General features: G+C 44.2%; 1 protein-coding gene across 1 annotated transcript in view; it reads left to right on the plus strand.

Moving 5' to 3' along the window:
* The window catches only part of LOC124605947, a gene marked incomplete at its 3' end in the record, with an annotated part of 49,772 nt that overhangs the window by 17,615 nt on the left and 13,559 nt on the right, over positions 1-18,598 (plus strand). Inside the window, exon 4 of the mRNA XM_047137907.1 lies at positions 14,288-14,514. Coding sequence (XP_046993863.1) covers positions 14,288-14,514 — 227 coding nt within the window. The remainder of the gene's footprint in view (positions 1-14,287; positions 14,515-18,598) is intronic.

Raw genomic sequence — 18,598 nt, forward strand, 5'->3', positions numbered from 1 at the left:
GTATGAAATATAAACAAATTGAGCATTTGTGTTTCATGCATTTTATAAAGTTTGTCAAGAGCGTTCCTCGAAAAGAGCGCCGTCTTCCCTCCAGGGATTCTCATTTGAGTTCCCTTCCCGACCGATGATTGATGTATACAGAAAATAATAGCGCTCCTATCACACGTCCCTATCGAACTCCTGACGATCCCCGTGCCTCTGACGAACACTCGTCGTCGAGGACAACATACTGAGTTCTATTACGTAAGAGCCACGCGGAGTGGCCGTGCGGTCTGGGGCGCCATGTCACGGATTACCCGGCCTCTCCCGCTGGAGGTTCGAGTCCTCCCTCGGGCATTGGTGTGTGTGCGCGCGCGTGTGTGTGTGTGTGTGTGTGTGTGTGTGTGTGTGTGTGTGTGTGTGGGTGCGTGTGTACGTCTGTGTGGGTGGGTGGGTGGGTGGGTAAGTGCGTTGCTCTTAGCATAAGTGAGTTTAAGGCAGTTTAAGCAGTGTAAGTCTAAGAGTGACCTCAGCAGTTTCGTCCCTTAGGAATTCACACACATTTGAACATTTACATTACGTAAGAAGTCTTCGAGCCACTCCCGTATCTGGGAACCTACTCAGTATGCTCGTACCTTTGTTAAAAGTTTGCAGTTAGACACTGTGTCAAATGCCTTCTGGAAATCTTGAAATACGAAATCTCCCTGTTGCCCTACATCCATAGCCCGCAATATATCATATAAGAGAAAGGAAAGCTGAGTTTCACATTAGCGCTGCTTTATAACAACGTACTTAGTCGTGGACATGAGCTTTTCGGCCTATTGAAAATTTATTATATTCGAACTCAAAATATGTTCTTGAATTCTGCAGTAAACTGATACTAAGGCTCTTGGTCTGTAATTTTGCGTGTCCGTTCTGTACATGCAAGAGTCACCTGCGGTATTTTCCAATCGCTTGGGGCTTTTTGCTGGGCGAGAGATTCGCGTCAAAGGCCACCTAAGTAAGGATCCACTGCCATAGAGTCTCTTTGTAAATCCAAAGTTGGATTCCTTTCGGACCTAGCTACTTATTTGTTTTCACTTTTTTCAGTTGTTTCTCTAGCCAGGGATGCCTGTTACTATGTCGTCAATACGTGAGTCTGCGCGATGGACGAGCTACAATATGTGTTTTACAATTTTCCTGCATGAACGATTTCTTAAACGCGGAATTTAAAACCGGCTTTCGTTTTACCATCTTCAACTGCCTCACCAAACTGGCCAACGATTGACTGGATGGAAGACGCAGACACGCTAACTAATTTTTCGTAGGACCAGGAACTTCTCTGGCTCTGGGTCACATCTTTTGCTAGGAAATGACGGTGGTACTTGTTATATGCTTCAAGCGTACATCTTTTAACGCACTTAAGAATCTCACTAACCTTTACCTGTACTCATTTTCGGGTTCTCTTTTGAACCGAGAGCCGTTGCTACCTCAGCAGTTTCCGAATTTCGTTGCTAAACCACGGTGGCATTCTCCGTCCTTAATCGGCAATTTACAATCTGTTTAAACTTTGTCCATAATCCATCCATATCCACTGTACTGGAACCAAATGGTTGCAGTTCATTGTTAACAAAAGCTTTTATGTTCTCTCAACAAAAACACTCTCCTAGCCTTCTCGACTGATTTATTAACTTTCGTAGCCACAATCGCTATGATATCATGATCACTACTCCCGCTCTCTGCACTGACGACATCTATAGGGTCCGGCCTGTTAGTGGCTACAAGGTGTAAGATACTTCCATTACGTGTGGGCTGCCGAACTAGCTGCTCAAGACAGGTTTTAGAAAAAGTGCTTAGAAGTACTTCGCAAGACGGTCTGCCGCAACGATTCCATAGACGTCCCAGTAGGTTAAAGTCACCTACGGCCAGTACTGCATCATCTGGGTATTTTCGTACTACTGATCGTCGACTTTCTTTGAATAACTCTAGAGCTGTCGCAGTGAATCCGGGTGGCCAGCAAAAACATACAAGGATTAATTTGGTTTCACCTAGACCTGTTCAAAGCGACCAGATAACTTCACTGTCACACTCAAATTCAACCTAAATAGAGACAATATTTTTGTCAGCTGTATTGAACGCTGTCCCTCCTATGGCGTATAACTCGCCAAATACCTCAGTTTGAAAGTCGGCTTTACTCTGACGCTGAAACTTCCTGGCAGATTAAAACTGTGTGCCTGACCGAGACTCGAACTCTGGACCTTTACCTTTCGCGGGCAAGTGCTCTACCATCTGAGCTCCCCAAGCACGACTCACGCCCCGTCCTCACAGCTTTACTTCTGCCAGTACCTAGTCACCCACCTTCCAAACTTTACAGAAGCTCTCCTATGAACCTTGTAGAACTAGCACTCCCGGAAGAAAGGATATTGCGGAGACATGGCTTAGTCACAGCTTGGGGGATGTTTCCAGAATGGGGATTTTCACTCTGCAGCGGAATGTGCGCTGATATGAAACTTCACGGCAGATAAAACCTGTGTGCGGACCGAGACTCGAACTCGGGACCTTTGCCTTCCGCAGGCAAGTGCTCTACCATCGTCGTGCTCAGATGGTAGAGCACTTGCCCGCGAAAGGCAAAGGTCCCGAGTGCAGTACACAGTTTTAATCTGCCAGGAAGTTTCATATCAGCGCAGACTCCGCTGCAAAGTGAAAATCTCATTCTGGATTCTCCGACGCTGTCTGATTTCCCTGTCTGCGTATCGATTGATGAATGTACATCAAAGTATAACTACCCCTTAGCCTAGAAAAGCCCCATGTGTGCCCTCCACAAGTACTCTGTTACCCGAACAGCTGCTTCCTCTGCATAGTGCACCCCTTACCTATCGAGTCCCACAATTTCCCACCGCATAAGGCAGGTCTATAAACCCGCAGCCAAGACTGTCACGGAGTGACGACTCCTTTGGTTGAGACCCTCCTCTCGGCTCGAAACCAAAGTACCCTGATTGTCTCTGGGAACAATGATGCAGACTGGAAGCCATAGTTGAACCCAGCATGCGAGGCCAACAGCCTTTACTACTTCCGCCAGCCTCCTGTGTGAACTGTGGATGGGTCCAGAACCCATGCGACAGGCTTTGTTGGTGCCAATGTGAGCCACTACTAGTAGACTACTGCACCATGCCGGCTTGATAGCCGCAGGCAAGGCCTCCTCGACATCTCCTATGAGGCCCCTTGGTAGACATTCCGTATGCATATTGGCTTTCTTTCCAGCCCTGAACACTATCTTTCTATGGGGCTCCATAAGACGCCTAACGCTGGAGCTCTCGATTAGTAACAAGCCACTGCCCACGTGTGCCTGTTCGGACCCTACGGAAGTAAGTTACCGCCTGCTCGCTAAAAGGGCGAATAGGCGACGCCACAGGCCCAGCTTCCACATTGGCCCTCCGCCTCGAACGAAGCAGATGCGTTACCACCCACTACTCACCCTGCTGCGAGAGTCGATCCATTGCGTGAGGTACACAAGGAGGTGGCTCGACAGAGGAGCCCGTAGGAGAAACGAGCGACCACTGAGGTGTCCCACGCGACATTCCAGATTCTCCGCCACTACTGCACCTGGAGGTGACTGATCGTAGCCAAACAACAATCAATTTTCCGCAAACTGCGGCCAGCTCCTCTTGCGTCCGCACCAGAGTACGTACGCATTCTAACAATCCTAGCAAGCCTAACGGAAGAAGTAAACTATTAAAACCGGCAGAATCCTAGATATGCATGTTGCTACCCTCTTGATGTGTCTCTAATGGACGCTGATGCCATTTTGCTGGCTGTTCAGTGAGCAACTATTGCGCTGCAGACTGAAAGAATTTACCCTAGCAAATACGTGAGATTGAACCTCTTGAACAGAAAAACACACACGAAATTTGAACAGTATATACAACTAAGAAAATACAGGAAAAATTAAATATTTAAGTTGCTGCTCTGTTGACATCTTGAGGTGGGCTGAGTGGATAACTAGGCTCGCTTGGATTGCACATGACGAGAAATTTAGAATGCTAAGTTTGAGGAGCAAAATGTAACTTCGGCACGTGTTAAAGGCTTTGCTGAAGTCTAAGAAGCACATGATAGTCAGCTCTTGCGCATCCAAGGTGAGCTTCAGGTCATCTGTTACCTTTAATAAGGCACATACTATGCCTGATTAGTATTCGTCCAGTAGGCTGTTTGTAGTATAATAGTTTGTTAGTTGGCCGTTGACAATATATTCTGTCTCAGAAATTGGAAGAAGAATACGCCTCGACTAACGCAGTATTATAAACTTAGCACAACAACTGTCTAATATATCAGATTGATTTTCTTGTGCTGGACACGAAAAGTGTGTTCTATAAATGTATTGGAAACTGCATAATACGGTTATCAAAATTTTTGAGGACGGTTTCTTTTTTGGGATACAGTTTTACTTCATGTCGTAAAGGCTGGAGTAGTGATTTGTAAGTGTGTTGACAATGATTATGGGTTTGCCATGGGTGATAGATCTGGAGAATGGGCCGCCCAGCGCAACATCGAACACTCTCAGTATGGAGGCAGCTCAATACAGCGAAGGTAACAAGCTCTTTTGCGTAGGCTTCGACGATAGAGCACAGCCACTGTCCTTAACGTGTTAGAAATGTAGAAATTACTGTATATGCCAATTATGCATGGTCGTGTTGTGTAGTCAGTGGTACTTCATAGCATCTTGCCAGATGCCAGAGCCATATGACGACGTCGCAGAGTGTCTGGCAATGTTCGTTCGCCACGGAGCCTGCACGCAGGGTTATATTCATCGTGATATTGTACCCAGAATCGGAAAAAGTCGACGCGGTGATGTCGCCGAGTGACCACAATCGGCGCTCATTTCTCTGCTGCCGCGCAAAGGGAATCCGCAACAGTGGTCGGCGCTGACAGCCTGTGGTGCTCTAGGCGTTCACGCACAGCCCGTGTGAGTACTTGTCTTGCAGCAAGAAAACTTATTTTCTGACTTCTGACGTTTCTGTACTTACTCGGACACACTATCAAACAACACGTTCTCTCGGGCGCTAGCCTAGTTCAGCTGTGGAGATCCACCAAGACGTTGAGTATGGCCCTCCTGAACCCAGCAACTCAACATGTGCAACAATATTGCAGGGTGATAAGCTACAGTATCGATAGGCAACTGTCGGCTTCCACCATGTGCTTGTAGAAATTTCTCTTTCTACCACGGGGCATGTAACAGTCTTCTCACAATCATCAGTCAAACGAGTTTTCGAAGTAAGGAATCGGCTGCGTAATCTTCCCGTGGATACAGACTGCAGATGGCATTCTACCTACCAACATTTTGCTGTAGTGCTGAGATGCTTATCACTAACATATCCAAACAAGTAGAGCACTTCATGCCAGATGCTTATCACTAACATATCCAAACAAGTAGAGCACTTCATGCCAGTTCGACAGTTCTTGCACTACGCCTTCATGATGCAGCAGTTTCAGTGTCTAGCAGTGTACTTGAGTACCTGTTGCAACCTGTGTTGTGGTCCAGAGTAATATTAAAGGAATGACTATCTGCCTTCAGAAAAGGTAAACGCACCACAGAGGTCGTGTTAACGGCACTGTTAATAGCGGACGAAAGACTCACGACACGTCAAGAGACTGTCATTGGATCTTATGACTTGGAAAGAGCGTTCGAAAATGTAAAAAAATGCAGAAATTAAACTGTTATCGAAACAGGTATAAACTCTACAGAAAAGCGGGCAATGTAAAAATTTTCAGAAAAATGGGACTAAGCTATACAGAAAGACGGTGCGGAAAGGGAACAGCAAGAATTGAAGACCAGATTAAAAACGGCGTAATGCAGGGATGTGCTTGCGTACAGACTGTACATTGAGGTGAATTTTACATATATAATATCGTGTCGGATAACCGTTTGCCCTGCATTGTAGCAACTCGACTTCGCATGGACTCATCAAGTTGTTGGAAGTCACCTGTAGAAATATTGAACAATGTTGCCTTTGTAGCGGTGCACAGTTCTGCAAATGTAACTAGTGCATGATTTTTGCAAGAACTGACCTCTCGATTCTGTCCGATAAATGTCCTACGCAATTCACGTCGGGCGATCTGGTTCGCCTAATCGTTCGCTCGATTTGTTCATAATGTTCTTCAAACCAGTCGCGAACAATTATGGCCCATGTTGGGGGACCCACTGAGTGGCTGCAGCTGGTCTTAAAGTAGCTGAACATAAACATTTCCAGTCAACGGTAATTTCAGTTGCACCAGAGGACGAAGTCCTTTCCATGTACACACAGCCGCCACTATCAGGGAGACACCACCAGCTTGCACAGTGCATTGTTGACAACTGGGGCGATGATGTCGTGGTATCTGCGCCATACTCGAAACCTACCATCAGATGTTACCGGACCAGACCACTGTTTTTCAGTCGTCTAGAGTGAGACAGTTATGGCCACATGCCCGGGAGAGGCGCTGCAGGCGATTTGCTGCTAGCAAAGACACTCGCGTGGGCCGCCTGCTGCTACAACCAATTAACAACAACACCAGCGCTGTCCTAACTGATACGTTCGTCGTATGCCCCACATTGATTTCTGCCGTTGTTTCATCCAGTGTTACTTCATGCTGTGTCTCTGCTCTCACTCGTTAAGTTAAGGTCCTCGGCCGTTGCATTATCCATGATCAGAGTTGATGCTTGAAATTTCGTATTGTCGGCACACTCTTGACACTCTGGATTTCGGAATATTGAATTCCCCTAACAATTTCTGAAATACAATGTTCCTTGCGTCTAGCTCCAACTACCACTCCGCGTTCAACGTCTGTTAATTTCCGTCGTGCGTCCATATTCATGTCGCAAACCCTTTCACAAATAACACCGCAGTGCACATGGCAGCTCCGCCAGTGCATCGCGCTTTCATACGTTGTCTACGCGATACTGCTGCGTATCACTGTCCCACGAGTTGTGTCTCCTCCGCCGGCCACTGAGGCCGAGCGGTTCTAGGCGCTTCAGTCCGGAACCGCGCTGCTGCTACAGTCTCAGGCTCGAATCCTGCCTCGAGCATGGATGTGTGTCATGTCCTTAGGTTAGTTTGGTGTAAGTAGTTGTAAGTCAAGGGGACGCAGATGTTAAGTCCCATAGTGCTTAGAGCCTTTTATTCTGTCTCCTGTGCGTATACTGAAGACGCAAACAGTGCAGTGAAAGGCTGGTTCAAAAGTGCGAATAAAATTTTGCGTGAAAGGATATCGACTACAAGATTGACTGATTTCATTGCTCAAGTCTATGGAATTAATGGGCTAGCTGAAATGATTGAACAGTTTATTGGGCATATAATACGGATTAGTAGTAAATCAAAGGAAATTCATAGCTCTTAGGGACTGGGGAAGTGATGTAAGTGAGCAACTTTGCATCGCAATTTAGGAATGTAGCGAAGGCATTGTGCTCAGCTGATTGTCTAGCACAGTCGAAGAGAGCAATCGTCGTTAGTAGAAGTAGACTGGTACCAAATACGGGACTTAACTTGAGAAAGAAATTTCTGAGAATGAACGTCTTGAGCTCAGCACTGTGTGGAAGTAAATCATAGACTTCGAAAAGACATTAAAGCGTTGGAGATGTAGTGTTATAATGTTACTGAATATTTCGTGAACTAATATAAAATGGGAAGGTTTTCGTAAAATTGGCGAGTAAAATAACTTCCATTGCAATAAACAGGCAAAAAGTAAAGATTGTGAAATAAATATAAATAAGTGAGAACATTGGACAATAAAAAAAAAATGAAAACGGACTACAGAGCAGTTTCCTCCATTTTGTGGTTCTTCTCCTTTGAAGATAGACGTCATCATAATGTGACGTTAAAATTGTGTAGCGTTGGAGTATTAAAATTCCTGCTTTGCCTGCGACTAATGCCACTTTGCGTGGCCCGATTCAGACTTAACTGTGTCTGCAGTCTTCAACCAAGTTCTACCCAACTCCGTAGAGACTCTCCCACGACGCTGCGAAACAGCTGCGAGTTTGTCTTCTCCAAACCATAAGGATGTTCCTGATCAGGACGTTTCCGTCTTTTCCACGATACTCCCAGAACTGACCTTTGAGCTGGTTCATAGATTGTAAAGGGTAAAATATATGATGGTGCCCTGGTAGCCTCAGTTGTATATCCTAGTTTATTGTAGCATATACTTTTAATTTGTCACGTGTGATCAGGAGGGAGTTTACGGTTTCAGTCTTAATATGGTGGTTTCTTAGGTTGGCAGCGCCTGAGGTCATCATGGGTACTCCAGTACGTCTAGAGCAGGGTACGACTTGTACTAGTACTCTGTACTTGAGCTTCAGAACTTTTGTTCAATATGGTTGGTTCAGATGGCTCTGAGCACTATGGGACTCAACTACTGAGGTCATTAGTCCCCTAGAACTTAGAACTAGTTAAACCTAACTAACCTAAGGACATCACAAACATCCATGCCCGAGGCAGGATTCGAACCTGCGACCGTAGCGGTCCCGCGGTTCCAGACTGTAGCGCCTTTAACCGCACGGCCACTTCGGCCGGCTGTTCAATATGTCCTGATCATTTCCCTTGATGACTACTGATGCAGTGCGTGTCAGCGTAATCGTTTACTGTCCACCAAACAAATTTAATTTGTTGTGTTTTAGTACAGTCAACCCAGCAACAAACTTAACGATGCCTTCACAGTGAAGTACAGGCAGCAATGTGGTGTGGTACCGTACACGGTGAGCATGAAGTAGACAAATGGGGCAGCAGCGTTAATCTCTTATAAACCGGTATCATCCTTCTTCGCAGAGAAGGATTGTAACTACACTAAATGATGATTTTCAACATATCCATTCCCAATAAGGTCTTGCAAAAAGCTGATTCCAGCAATATTTTGTTGGGAAAAACTGCAGCATACTTCCGTGTGGGGAAAAGAAATAAAAGTTATTCGTAAATAATGTATGTAAGGATCTGCAGCGTTTCGATGCTAGATATTTCGCTGCTGTTCGGATATGTTAAAGAGCCCCCAAGATCTCCTAAAGATCTATGCATATTTGACAACATACTGCATTGAATAAAACGCTTCGGTTCTTCCAGGCAACGTGAATACACTGCTACAGTTTTTGCACATCCGACAGAATTTCCATATATGCAACATTCTCCCTTTAATCTACCAGTTCAAGTCTCTTTCAATTGACCGAAAACATTATCAAAGTGCCTCCCCAATGTAAGGTGGTAATGGAGTTGGTTGGTTAGTTGGTTGATTTGCGGAAGGGGACCAAACAGCGAGGTCACCGGTCTCATCGGATAAGTAAAGGACGGGGAACCATCCCGGTAGTTGCCTGAAGCGATTTAAGGAACTCACAGAAAATCGAAATCATTATGGCGGGACGCGTGTTTGAACCGTCGTCCTCCCAATCGCGAGTCCAGTATTGGGATGGAGTCAGTCACCTACACATATCAGTGCCGTATGCGTCCCTGCGTGCAAAGACTGCGTCATCCGGCTCCGTTCTGCAGCAGGAATGTCGACCGTCCGTAATAAATATACGCCCCTGCCAAACAGTATTGTACTTGCCAGTGCTGTCGATAACATCAGATGTTAAAACACCCCTACCAGCACGACAGTTTGTGAGGAGAAACGACCCCTTTGAAACATGGAAGAACGCGATGCGTCTTCATAGATGCCTAGCAGCAGTTATACAGATAGTAATTATTAGTCGCAATCATGTACTGTCCCTCGGTGTCTCTTCTGTCGGATATCTATAATACTATGTGCACCACTGCTCTTTGACGAAAAAGTTTCCGTGCGGATGCACACTCAAAGTCCGAATTCCTACGGGAATCCGAAATCTGCGAGTAAGGGTTAATGGGCAGGGGTCGTTGCGGTGCGGCGAGCAGGAAGTTGGGAATTTTGGTGTGCCGGGGACCGTGTCCGAGTGGAATTTTCACTCTCGCCGTTGCAGTCCCACAGTGTCGTGTGCGACTGTAAGTCGTTATCTCCTTTCCATTTCTTTCCGATTGCTTTTTCATTTCTTTCACACCAAAATATTCATAGATGAACCTTATCTGTGAACCGGTTGTACGACGAAAATCCCATGACGGTGGTAACGCTGTTACAGTAAACGGAAGTACGTGGCTAAGAAACCTTGTACACATTACGTGTGGTATGGATACTAACAGTGGTCGTGGGCTACGTTCCTCCTGGCGGCCCGGCTAGAGCTGATTCGGCGATTATACGCCACAATGTTGATCAGACGTTCCCTTCTTTCACGGTCGCCCATTTCTGCAAATGTACCTGTCTCATCCGAACGTCGAATGTCTGCTACAGGCAGTAATTACATTTCCCGCTGCAGTCCGAGAAGCAATACACCTGCGGTTTTTTTTAACTTTTTTTTTGGGCCTCCTTCCTCCCCTATAGCCCTACCTTTTCTTCTCAAAAATTGCCGCCATCCTCTAGTGTCGACGCAGCACGTAAAGCAGGGTGCTGTCAGTAGCAAGAGTTATTGCCATAAACCGAAAATAAAAGCGGAGGCATACTTAGCTATGTCTCGGGGGCGACGACACACGACTCAGAAATACACTTTTTTGTTTTTTCTTTTTTTGTTTTTTTATTTTCTGCACTTTTTATTCTTTTTTTTGTTTTTTTTTTTTTTAATTTTTTTAGCCCTACCTTTTCCTCTCCAAAATTGCCGCCATCCTTTAGTGTCGACGCAGCACGTAAAGCATGGTGCAGTTAGTAGCAAGACTCATTGCCATAAACCGAAAATAAAAGCGGAGGCCTACTCTGCTATGCCTCAGGGGGCGACGACACACTACTCAGAAATACACCTCTCTCTGCAGGTGTGAAGCAAGTGATGAGTTTAGAAACTAAAAAGGAAGAAATAAATAAAGACAGAAATGAAGGTAAATTAAAAACGGGGACGGCAGCGCACACAAATGAAAACGAAACTGGCGAGATAATCCCATCGCCCATAGAATTAACGAAGTAATAATCGTCTATGATAGATTACGTGTTTTCTAATTTTCCAATAATTTTTCATACAAGGTTCACACAATTCCCATGTTACCAATTGCCATCAGTAGCATAGAAACGTCTACTCTAGTGATGCCCAGAAGGCCAATGTCAAATATTGGGTATAGGCAAGTCAAGGGTAGTTTGAAAGTCCGAGTGACAAGGATCCAGGGGTAAACTCAGGCAATTCCTGGACGGGGTGCCTTAGTCAACCCGGAACACCTTTTGATAACCATGAACCATTGCAACTTTCAGAAATCTTGCAAAAGTAATGGTATATTTCCGGTCAGATTCCGCCAGACGATGCTGGCTCCACAGGTACTCCATGAAAGAGACAGTATCGGTGAGGGAAAGGTCATAGATCGTGAAAATGGTGTGGCCCAAGAGCCACACCATTGCGTTACGTCGTGTTCGGGGGTTGGTCTGAATATCAGGGGTAAGGAACCAGTCGATTGACACATTGTCTGGTGTCGTCCCACCGATCAGCGCTAATAGCACACGCGCAAGGTCCCACACTTCTGTGACGTGAGGGCATAAGAGACGATGCTCTCTGGTGTCTACGTCACCACATGGTCCGCAAGCAGCCGAGGGCCGTAGGCGGATGGCCGCCTGGCGATGATTAGTGGGTATTGGTCGTGCAGAGCACGTCGTCCAGCTTGCTACTGTAATAATGGCATTTTTCTCAGCAACTGAAGTGTGAGAGGATTTGAGCAGAGTCCCTTGTGCTGGTTTCTGCACGGTCTGAATAAAACTTCCTGTAATTGAAACATCTTATTCTCATAGGTATCATACCCCTCATTTTGGCAACATTACTTTACTGAATTGAGCAGCTAATTCCATATTACTTTGCACATTCTTCGGAACAGTGTCATGTCGTCATACTTTGAAGACAAGCGGTTGCGCTTTAGCCTTAAACTTCTTTTGGTCAGATTTTAAAGCCTAACAAGGAAACTCGCCATCGTACCCCCCCCAGAGTTAGCAGTAAGCTGCCCCACTGGATAGCCTGTCAAAAACTGAACACAGGTCAAGCATGAAAACTGGAAGAAGGTGTACTGAACTATGAAAAAAGAAGCAAAATCGATACAATGAAGGGCCCAAGCTCAAAATGTGCAACATAGAGTGATTTTCAATAGCCAAGGTGTCGTGGTTATTTGGTCACTGTGTTGGACTGCGACGGGGGAGGTCCGTGATCAAATCTTTGTTGTGCCCAATTTTTTTCCCACAAAATTATGAACCCTCCGTCCGGTCATTGACGTGTCTGTTCACTGTATTCAGATTTGTTATGGCTTTTGCTTTCCTTTTTGGAAGTTTTGGCTCTTGAATTCCTTTGTTGTAACATAGTTTACATCCATTTACTTGTTGTTTCCGTCTCTGTGAGACGTCTATGTGGAATTTCGCTTGCTCTCACTATTCGTCACATTTACTTGCGACGCTGAATTTTCTTACCTCGTGACACATATTCTTTAACCAATGTGTAGCACGATAATTACCAAGACTACAGAAGGTGAGCAGACATGTCAGTGTCAGGACGGAAAGTTCATAATTTTGCAAGAAGAAAACTGGGCACGAGAGAGATTTCAACACAGATCGGCTGCTTTGCTGTCCAACACCGTACCACACAACCACGACCCCGTGATTCTTGCAATTTGCTCGATGTTACGTATCTTGAGCTTGTGTAACAATACGCGTCAAGATAGATGTAACGGAACTTGAATAGCGTATTTGCCTCTATTGGTTACGGTAGAGAGATCGATCTTTCGGTCCTCTCTGTATATTTACATATTATATTGCATGAATAAAGGCTGGGCGAGTGTAAAGCTATCGTTAAAAACGCACGCCGCGCGATTTGTTACGATTTGGTTGGTCATAATAATAATAACATGCTTTTGAATACAATTAAAATATAGCGCCGATACCTGTTTAGTGTTATTAGAAATAATATATAGTAAATTAATCAGTAAGGTAGCCGATCCTATAAGAAGAGGTAAAATTGGGCATATTGAAGTGTTTTGCTTTATATCGACGAAGCCGATGATACGGCGTCATTTTTTTCGTTTACTCTTAGAAAAAAAACAAGTAAAGAAGTGCTAATAGTGCACAGTGAAAAAATATAGGGGTGAGTTTTAAATAACTACGGTATACAATCAAAGTAACAAAAGGACATTTAGTTACACGAAATCGCGGATAGTGAAGTGTGGTCATTAAATTGAGTACACCTACAGAGCGGTCAATTCTGGCATAAATCTATACGCATCTCACGAGGGACGCGGTACTGAGACCGTTTTTTTAATTGTATCGGCGAGAGCGGGCTCCAATTTATGAAAAGGAGAAAAACGTTAACTTTTACACGAACTCATAATAATTGCGGATCAGAGAGAAAAGTCTGTAATTGTCTTGCGCCTAACAAACATTCGTAGAGGCGTTGGCTAAACTAGAAGAGTCAGTTACGAAATACTGTATCATTATCATTGACTGTTTGTGTCGAGCAACCAAAACTGTTCATCAAAGGGTTTCGATGGAACTTGGGAGTTAGGGTTCAGGCACTCGCATATCCTCCAAATCACAGTGTGAATGAGTGGTGAATGCGAAATAAAAACTGTGAACAAAGTTACGTTAAATAAAACAGAAGAAACAAGACAGTTTGGTCGTATCTGTTATTATTCCATAAACTGTAGCATTTCTTATCGTTGTACGAATCCTTTATAGACGATCGTTATGACAATTTGCTTCGAAGGGATCTCGTTACGAGTTAAGTTTTGAGGACTTGGTAAAGAGGGGGTAGTTCGTAGATCCTAACTACTGCAGCTATTCTGGAATCAGGTGCTACCGTGACCGTTGTGTGTTGTCAATGACTTAAGGTTACCATATCTCATGCTCTAAGATCGACGCGCCTTTCCACTTGGTATAACGGTGCCTCACGGCAACAACGACAACGCCGACGACAAAGGAAGATACGATAGTCTTGGACCGTTCAAGGTATCTATTTCGCTTCTTTTTTCATAGTTCAGTACACGTTCTTCCTGTTTTCATGCCTGATCTGTGTTCAGTTTTTGACGGGCTATCCACTAAGTTGATTTAGATCTAAATCTGGGAGGGGTGCGTAAGAGAGTGACCTTTCCAGGCAAAATAGTACAGTAGTGCGCCAGGCTTGCCAACAGCAGCGTGCGCCAGGCCTGCCAACAGCAGCGACGCCCGGCTGGTGTGGTGTTGTCAGATGGAGCGCCGTGCCGTGCCGCAGGGCCGGCGACGGTGGGCGGCGCACTCGCCTGGAACGCCAGCGCTGGCGGCGGCGCCGGGGGCGCCGGGGACGCCGGGGGCGGCGCCGGGGCCGGAGGGCCGTCGCCGGAGGAGGAGGGGCCGCCCATCTCGACGTCGGGCCCCGGCGTGGTGGTGCGCGCCGAGGAGGCGCTCATAGTGCTGCTGGTGCTGGTGCTGTGGCTGGCCGCCATCGCGCTCTTCTTCAACCGCTGGGGCAAGATCCGCATGCTCGAGCCCTACCAGCCCAAGTTCCAGCAGCAGCACCGCGTCAGCTGCCCCATGGTCGACATCAACGCCGTCCAGGTGAGGAGTACCGCACAATCTGCTCTTACACTGGGCTGGGGAACATGGTCCCGCCTGGACTTACCTACTGTAGCACCGTGTAACACTAACCAGGGATGTAAACGACCTAGAACGCTCAGTACCGAACAAAAATGTGCATATATTATAAATCACTCATCCAAAAGAACAGTGGTACAGGCCATCCGAATCCAAGACTGCTTGTCTTAGCACGAGATCCATCTGAGTGATACTGTAAGTACGCTGTTTAGGTTTTTATGTTGGTAACGTTGCGTAGCGCTCTGTATGAAAATCACTGGCTGTGCTGTGTGCAGTCTGTGGCTGGTTGGCGTTGTTGGTATATTCGCTACTGTAGTATTGGGTAGTTGGATGTGAACAGCACGTAGCGTTGCGCAGTTGGAGGTGAGCCGCCAGCAGTGGTGGGGAGAGAGGTGGCAGGGTTTTGAGAGCGGACGATCTGGACGTGTGTTCGTCAGAAAAACGAAATTTGTAAGACCACATTTCATGAAATGATATATATATATATATATATATATATATATATATATATATATATATATATATATATATATGATGACTTTTGAGCACTATTAAGGTAAATACATCGTTTGTTCTCCATCAAAATCTTTCATTTGCTAACTATGCCTATCAGTAGTTAGTGCCTTCAGTAGTTAGAATCTTTATTTAGCTGGCTGTATTGGCGCTCGCTGTATTGCAGTAGATCGAGTAGCGAAGATTTTTGTGAGGTAAGTGATTCATGAAACGTATAGGATATTGTTAGCCAGGACCATTCTTTTGTAGAGGTTATTCAAAGTCAGATTGCGTTGCGCTAAGAATACTGTGTGTCAGTTTAGTGTTGATCAGAATAAGGAAAGAGCGAAATGTCTTAGTACGTTCAGTTCTGCTCAGCTGTTTGAAAATCAAATAACGTAAGAGGTTTATCAGGACAGTCATTCATTAATTTTTGTAAGGGGACGTTTCATATGTCGACCCTTACCCGAGGATACCTCACTGGAATCTTCTGATTTATTCTTGTAGTTTGTGTAAATACTGTAGCTATTGTTTATTGCTAGCGCGTAATTATAGAGAGAATTTCCTTTGTAGTTGTAGTTTTTCATTGTTGTATAGCAAAACAGTTGTGGCATGCATATTGATTTGCACCAAGTATTTCGCAGCTGCGCTTGCAATTAACTAGATATTATTTTCAGTGCGATGTTAATGTGTTTTCTTATTCTTGCTCTTCAAATTGTGCTTTTTTTGTCATCGTGTGAAATATGTGATAATTATGGCTTGTGAAAAACATAAGGCCAAGCTCCAAATTAAATTGAGAAATGATAGTGACTACGAGCGCTGCTTATCAGCACCACCGTGTAATGAATTAACAGACATTCAAAGTAGTAATTTCGTAATTGTGGATAGGGAAATGGAGCGGGCGGCAAATAATGATGTAGACAGTGAAACAATTAGTGAACAGGGAAGCATTATCGATCGATCGGTCCCCACATCCACCACTGCTGGCGGCTCACCTCCAACTGCGCAACGCTACGCGCTGTTCACATCCAACTGCCCAACACTACAACAGTGAATATTCCAACAATGCCAGCCAGCCACAGACTGCACACAGCACAGCCAGTGATTTTCATACAGAGCGCTACGTGTCGTTACCAACATAAAAACCTAAACAACTTACTTGCAATACGTACTGAAAGTCTAACAAGGGAACAATGATTCCTGTTAATCACGGATTTACATGAGTCTTAGGTGTGTTGTAGAGGGACCTGTCCTAGGTACCCGAATGGCAAATTTTCGCGCTACACCTCTAATTTTCGAGAAAAATCTATGCTTAAGTTTTATGCTTCGCCCCATGTACGTAACGTTGGTCATATTCCGACGGGGCGAGAGCAGCCCAGACGCATAGGTAGGCGCTTGTCACGCTGGTGATACGGATTCACACTCTACCTTTGCATCTTTTTTTTAAATTTCATACACAGTATATCGTTAAGGGTCGTAGGACCTCAAACGGGCCTACTTGGAGCAGGATAGGCATCACAGGACATTTTATTTTCTACTGTCTATACTTTTACAAATAAATTCATAAAACTTTGTCAGCATGACCAGGAAGGATTCAGGATTCACACTCATAACAGTGGACGTGCAAAAATATAAGAAAATAAATTGAAATTTCATAATTTTTTCACTAACTGTTGGCTGCATTTTTAGGTATAGGTACATTTTTCTTCACAACTAAGAGAGATTCTTTGATGAATTTTGCACAGCATACAAACCATACTTACAGGTGTATGAAACTCTAGAATTTTCCAAATCTATTAAAACTGTGGTAAGAATTGAGATAACTAACTAAAAAAATTTGATTTTTTTCTAAACAGAAAGTTTAAAACGTAACAGCTCATTCATTTTTTCATAAATTAAATAGATTCTAGAGCTTCAAACACCTGTAAGTATGGTTTGTATGCTGTGCAAAATTCATCGAACAGTCTCTCTTACTTATGAAGAAAAGTGTACCTATAGCAACAAATGCAGCCAATAGTAAGTGAAAAAATGATGAAATTTCACATGTAAAAAAATTATTTTGTTATGTTTTTGAACTTCCGCTGCTACGAATGTGAATCCTGAATCCTTCCTGGTCATGGTGACAAAGTTTTATGAATTTAATTGTAAAATTATAGACAGTGGAAATTAAAAATGTCCTCTGGTGCCTCTCCTGCTCCAAGTCAGCCCGTTTGACGTCCTACCCCCTTAAAGAGTGCAAGCCATGCGAAATTATTCAAAAAATGTCATTCTCACCATAGTGATTTCATCAGTCAGTCAATCATTTACAGCACACTTTTTTTCAACAGCATATTCCGTTTTTGGTTTGTAGTTAAAATTTCAAATAATTTTACAGCTCGATCACGTAATTAATTTCGATCACACAAGCTGCCAGTACAATTCTACGTACAATAGTTCCCGCCCAGCTCAAGCAGTAAAATCTGAACAAGATCAGCCATTCCGTCACAGTATAGTATACCATAGCTTCGTCAGGAAAGACATTCCCTTGTATTTTCTTGTGAATACAACAACTGTTCTGGAAATTTGGTCGTATTGTTCGAAAAATTGCTGACAAGTTAAGTTATGAATTTAAAAAAAAAATGTAGATGTGGCCTGCACGGATTTAGGCAAGTTCACAAAAGAGCTGCAAGAAGAATTTTCAAAATTTGCATTCTTCCATTCATCGGACGAGATTAATTTCCTTACATTATTGATTCGTGGTTAGGATGGACTTATCGGACATTTTACGATAAAATCTTTGTAGAAGTAGACAAGCATAAACAGCCGCATCGTGAAAACTATTTCACCCAAATGTGCTCCACTTTGCAACGATGAGATGTTTATTTTTACAGGTAGGTTAAATATATTCTAAATGCTCCCGATTTGTTAAATAGTAATAGAGAAACTGCTTTGAGGGACGTATCCATAAAAATGCATTCTTCAATCAATATAGAGCATTTGTTTGGACAGGATTATTCAAATTCGCGTGGTTCACGTCGACGTTAACAAAACGTGCAACAACCTTTCGGAATCTTACACCCAAACCTCCAGGTGTCAGATAAGCAGATCGATATCAAACGTTGCGTATCGATAGAGTATCAACCAGAACTCCTATTTAGTTCGTACTATGTGCTGTCGCCCAGTAGAACGAGCGTAAACGTTAATTAAAAATAACACCAGAGCTACGGGGCACGGGAAAAGAATAACTGCGAGAAATTAAAATTAATGGCTTCCGTGGGCTACTTGTGGAGCGTTAGGGCGTCGTACCAAGAGTCCTGGCTTCAAACCCCAATGACCAACTTTTTGGATTGTATTATGCGTGGAAGCGTTATATGGGTCAACATGGTTATGAGTCTGCTCTCGCTTCGTTTCTTTTAAAGTGGTAAACCTATGGAGTAAATTTGTTGTTTCACAGAATATACGAGGGTGAGTCAAATGAAAACCTTAAATTTGTAATAACAAATCGAAATTTCTCGCTGTTATCCTTTAAGGTGGTAAGCGTGCTACAAACAGATAGCAGAATGGCCTGTAGGTGTAA

The sequence above is a fragment of the Schistocerca americana genome, chromosome 3, assembly GCF_021461395.2.
Source record: "Schistocerca americana isolate TAMUIC-IGC-003095 chromosome 3, iqSchAmer2.1, whole genome shotgun sequence".
Lineage (NCBI taxonomy): Eukaryota > Metazoa > Arthropoda > Insecta > Orthoptera > Acrididae > Schistocerca > Schistocerca americana.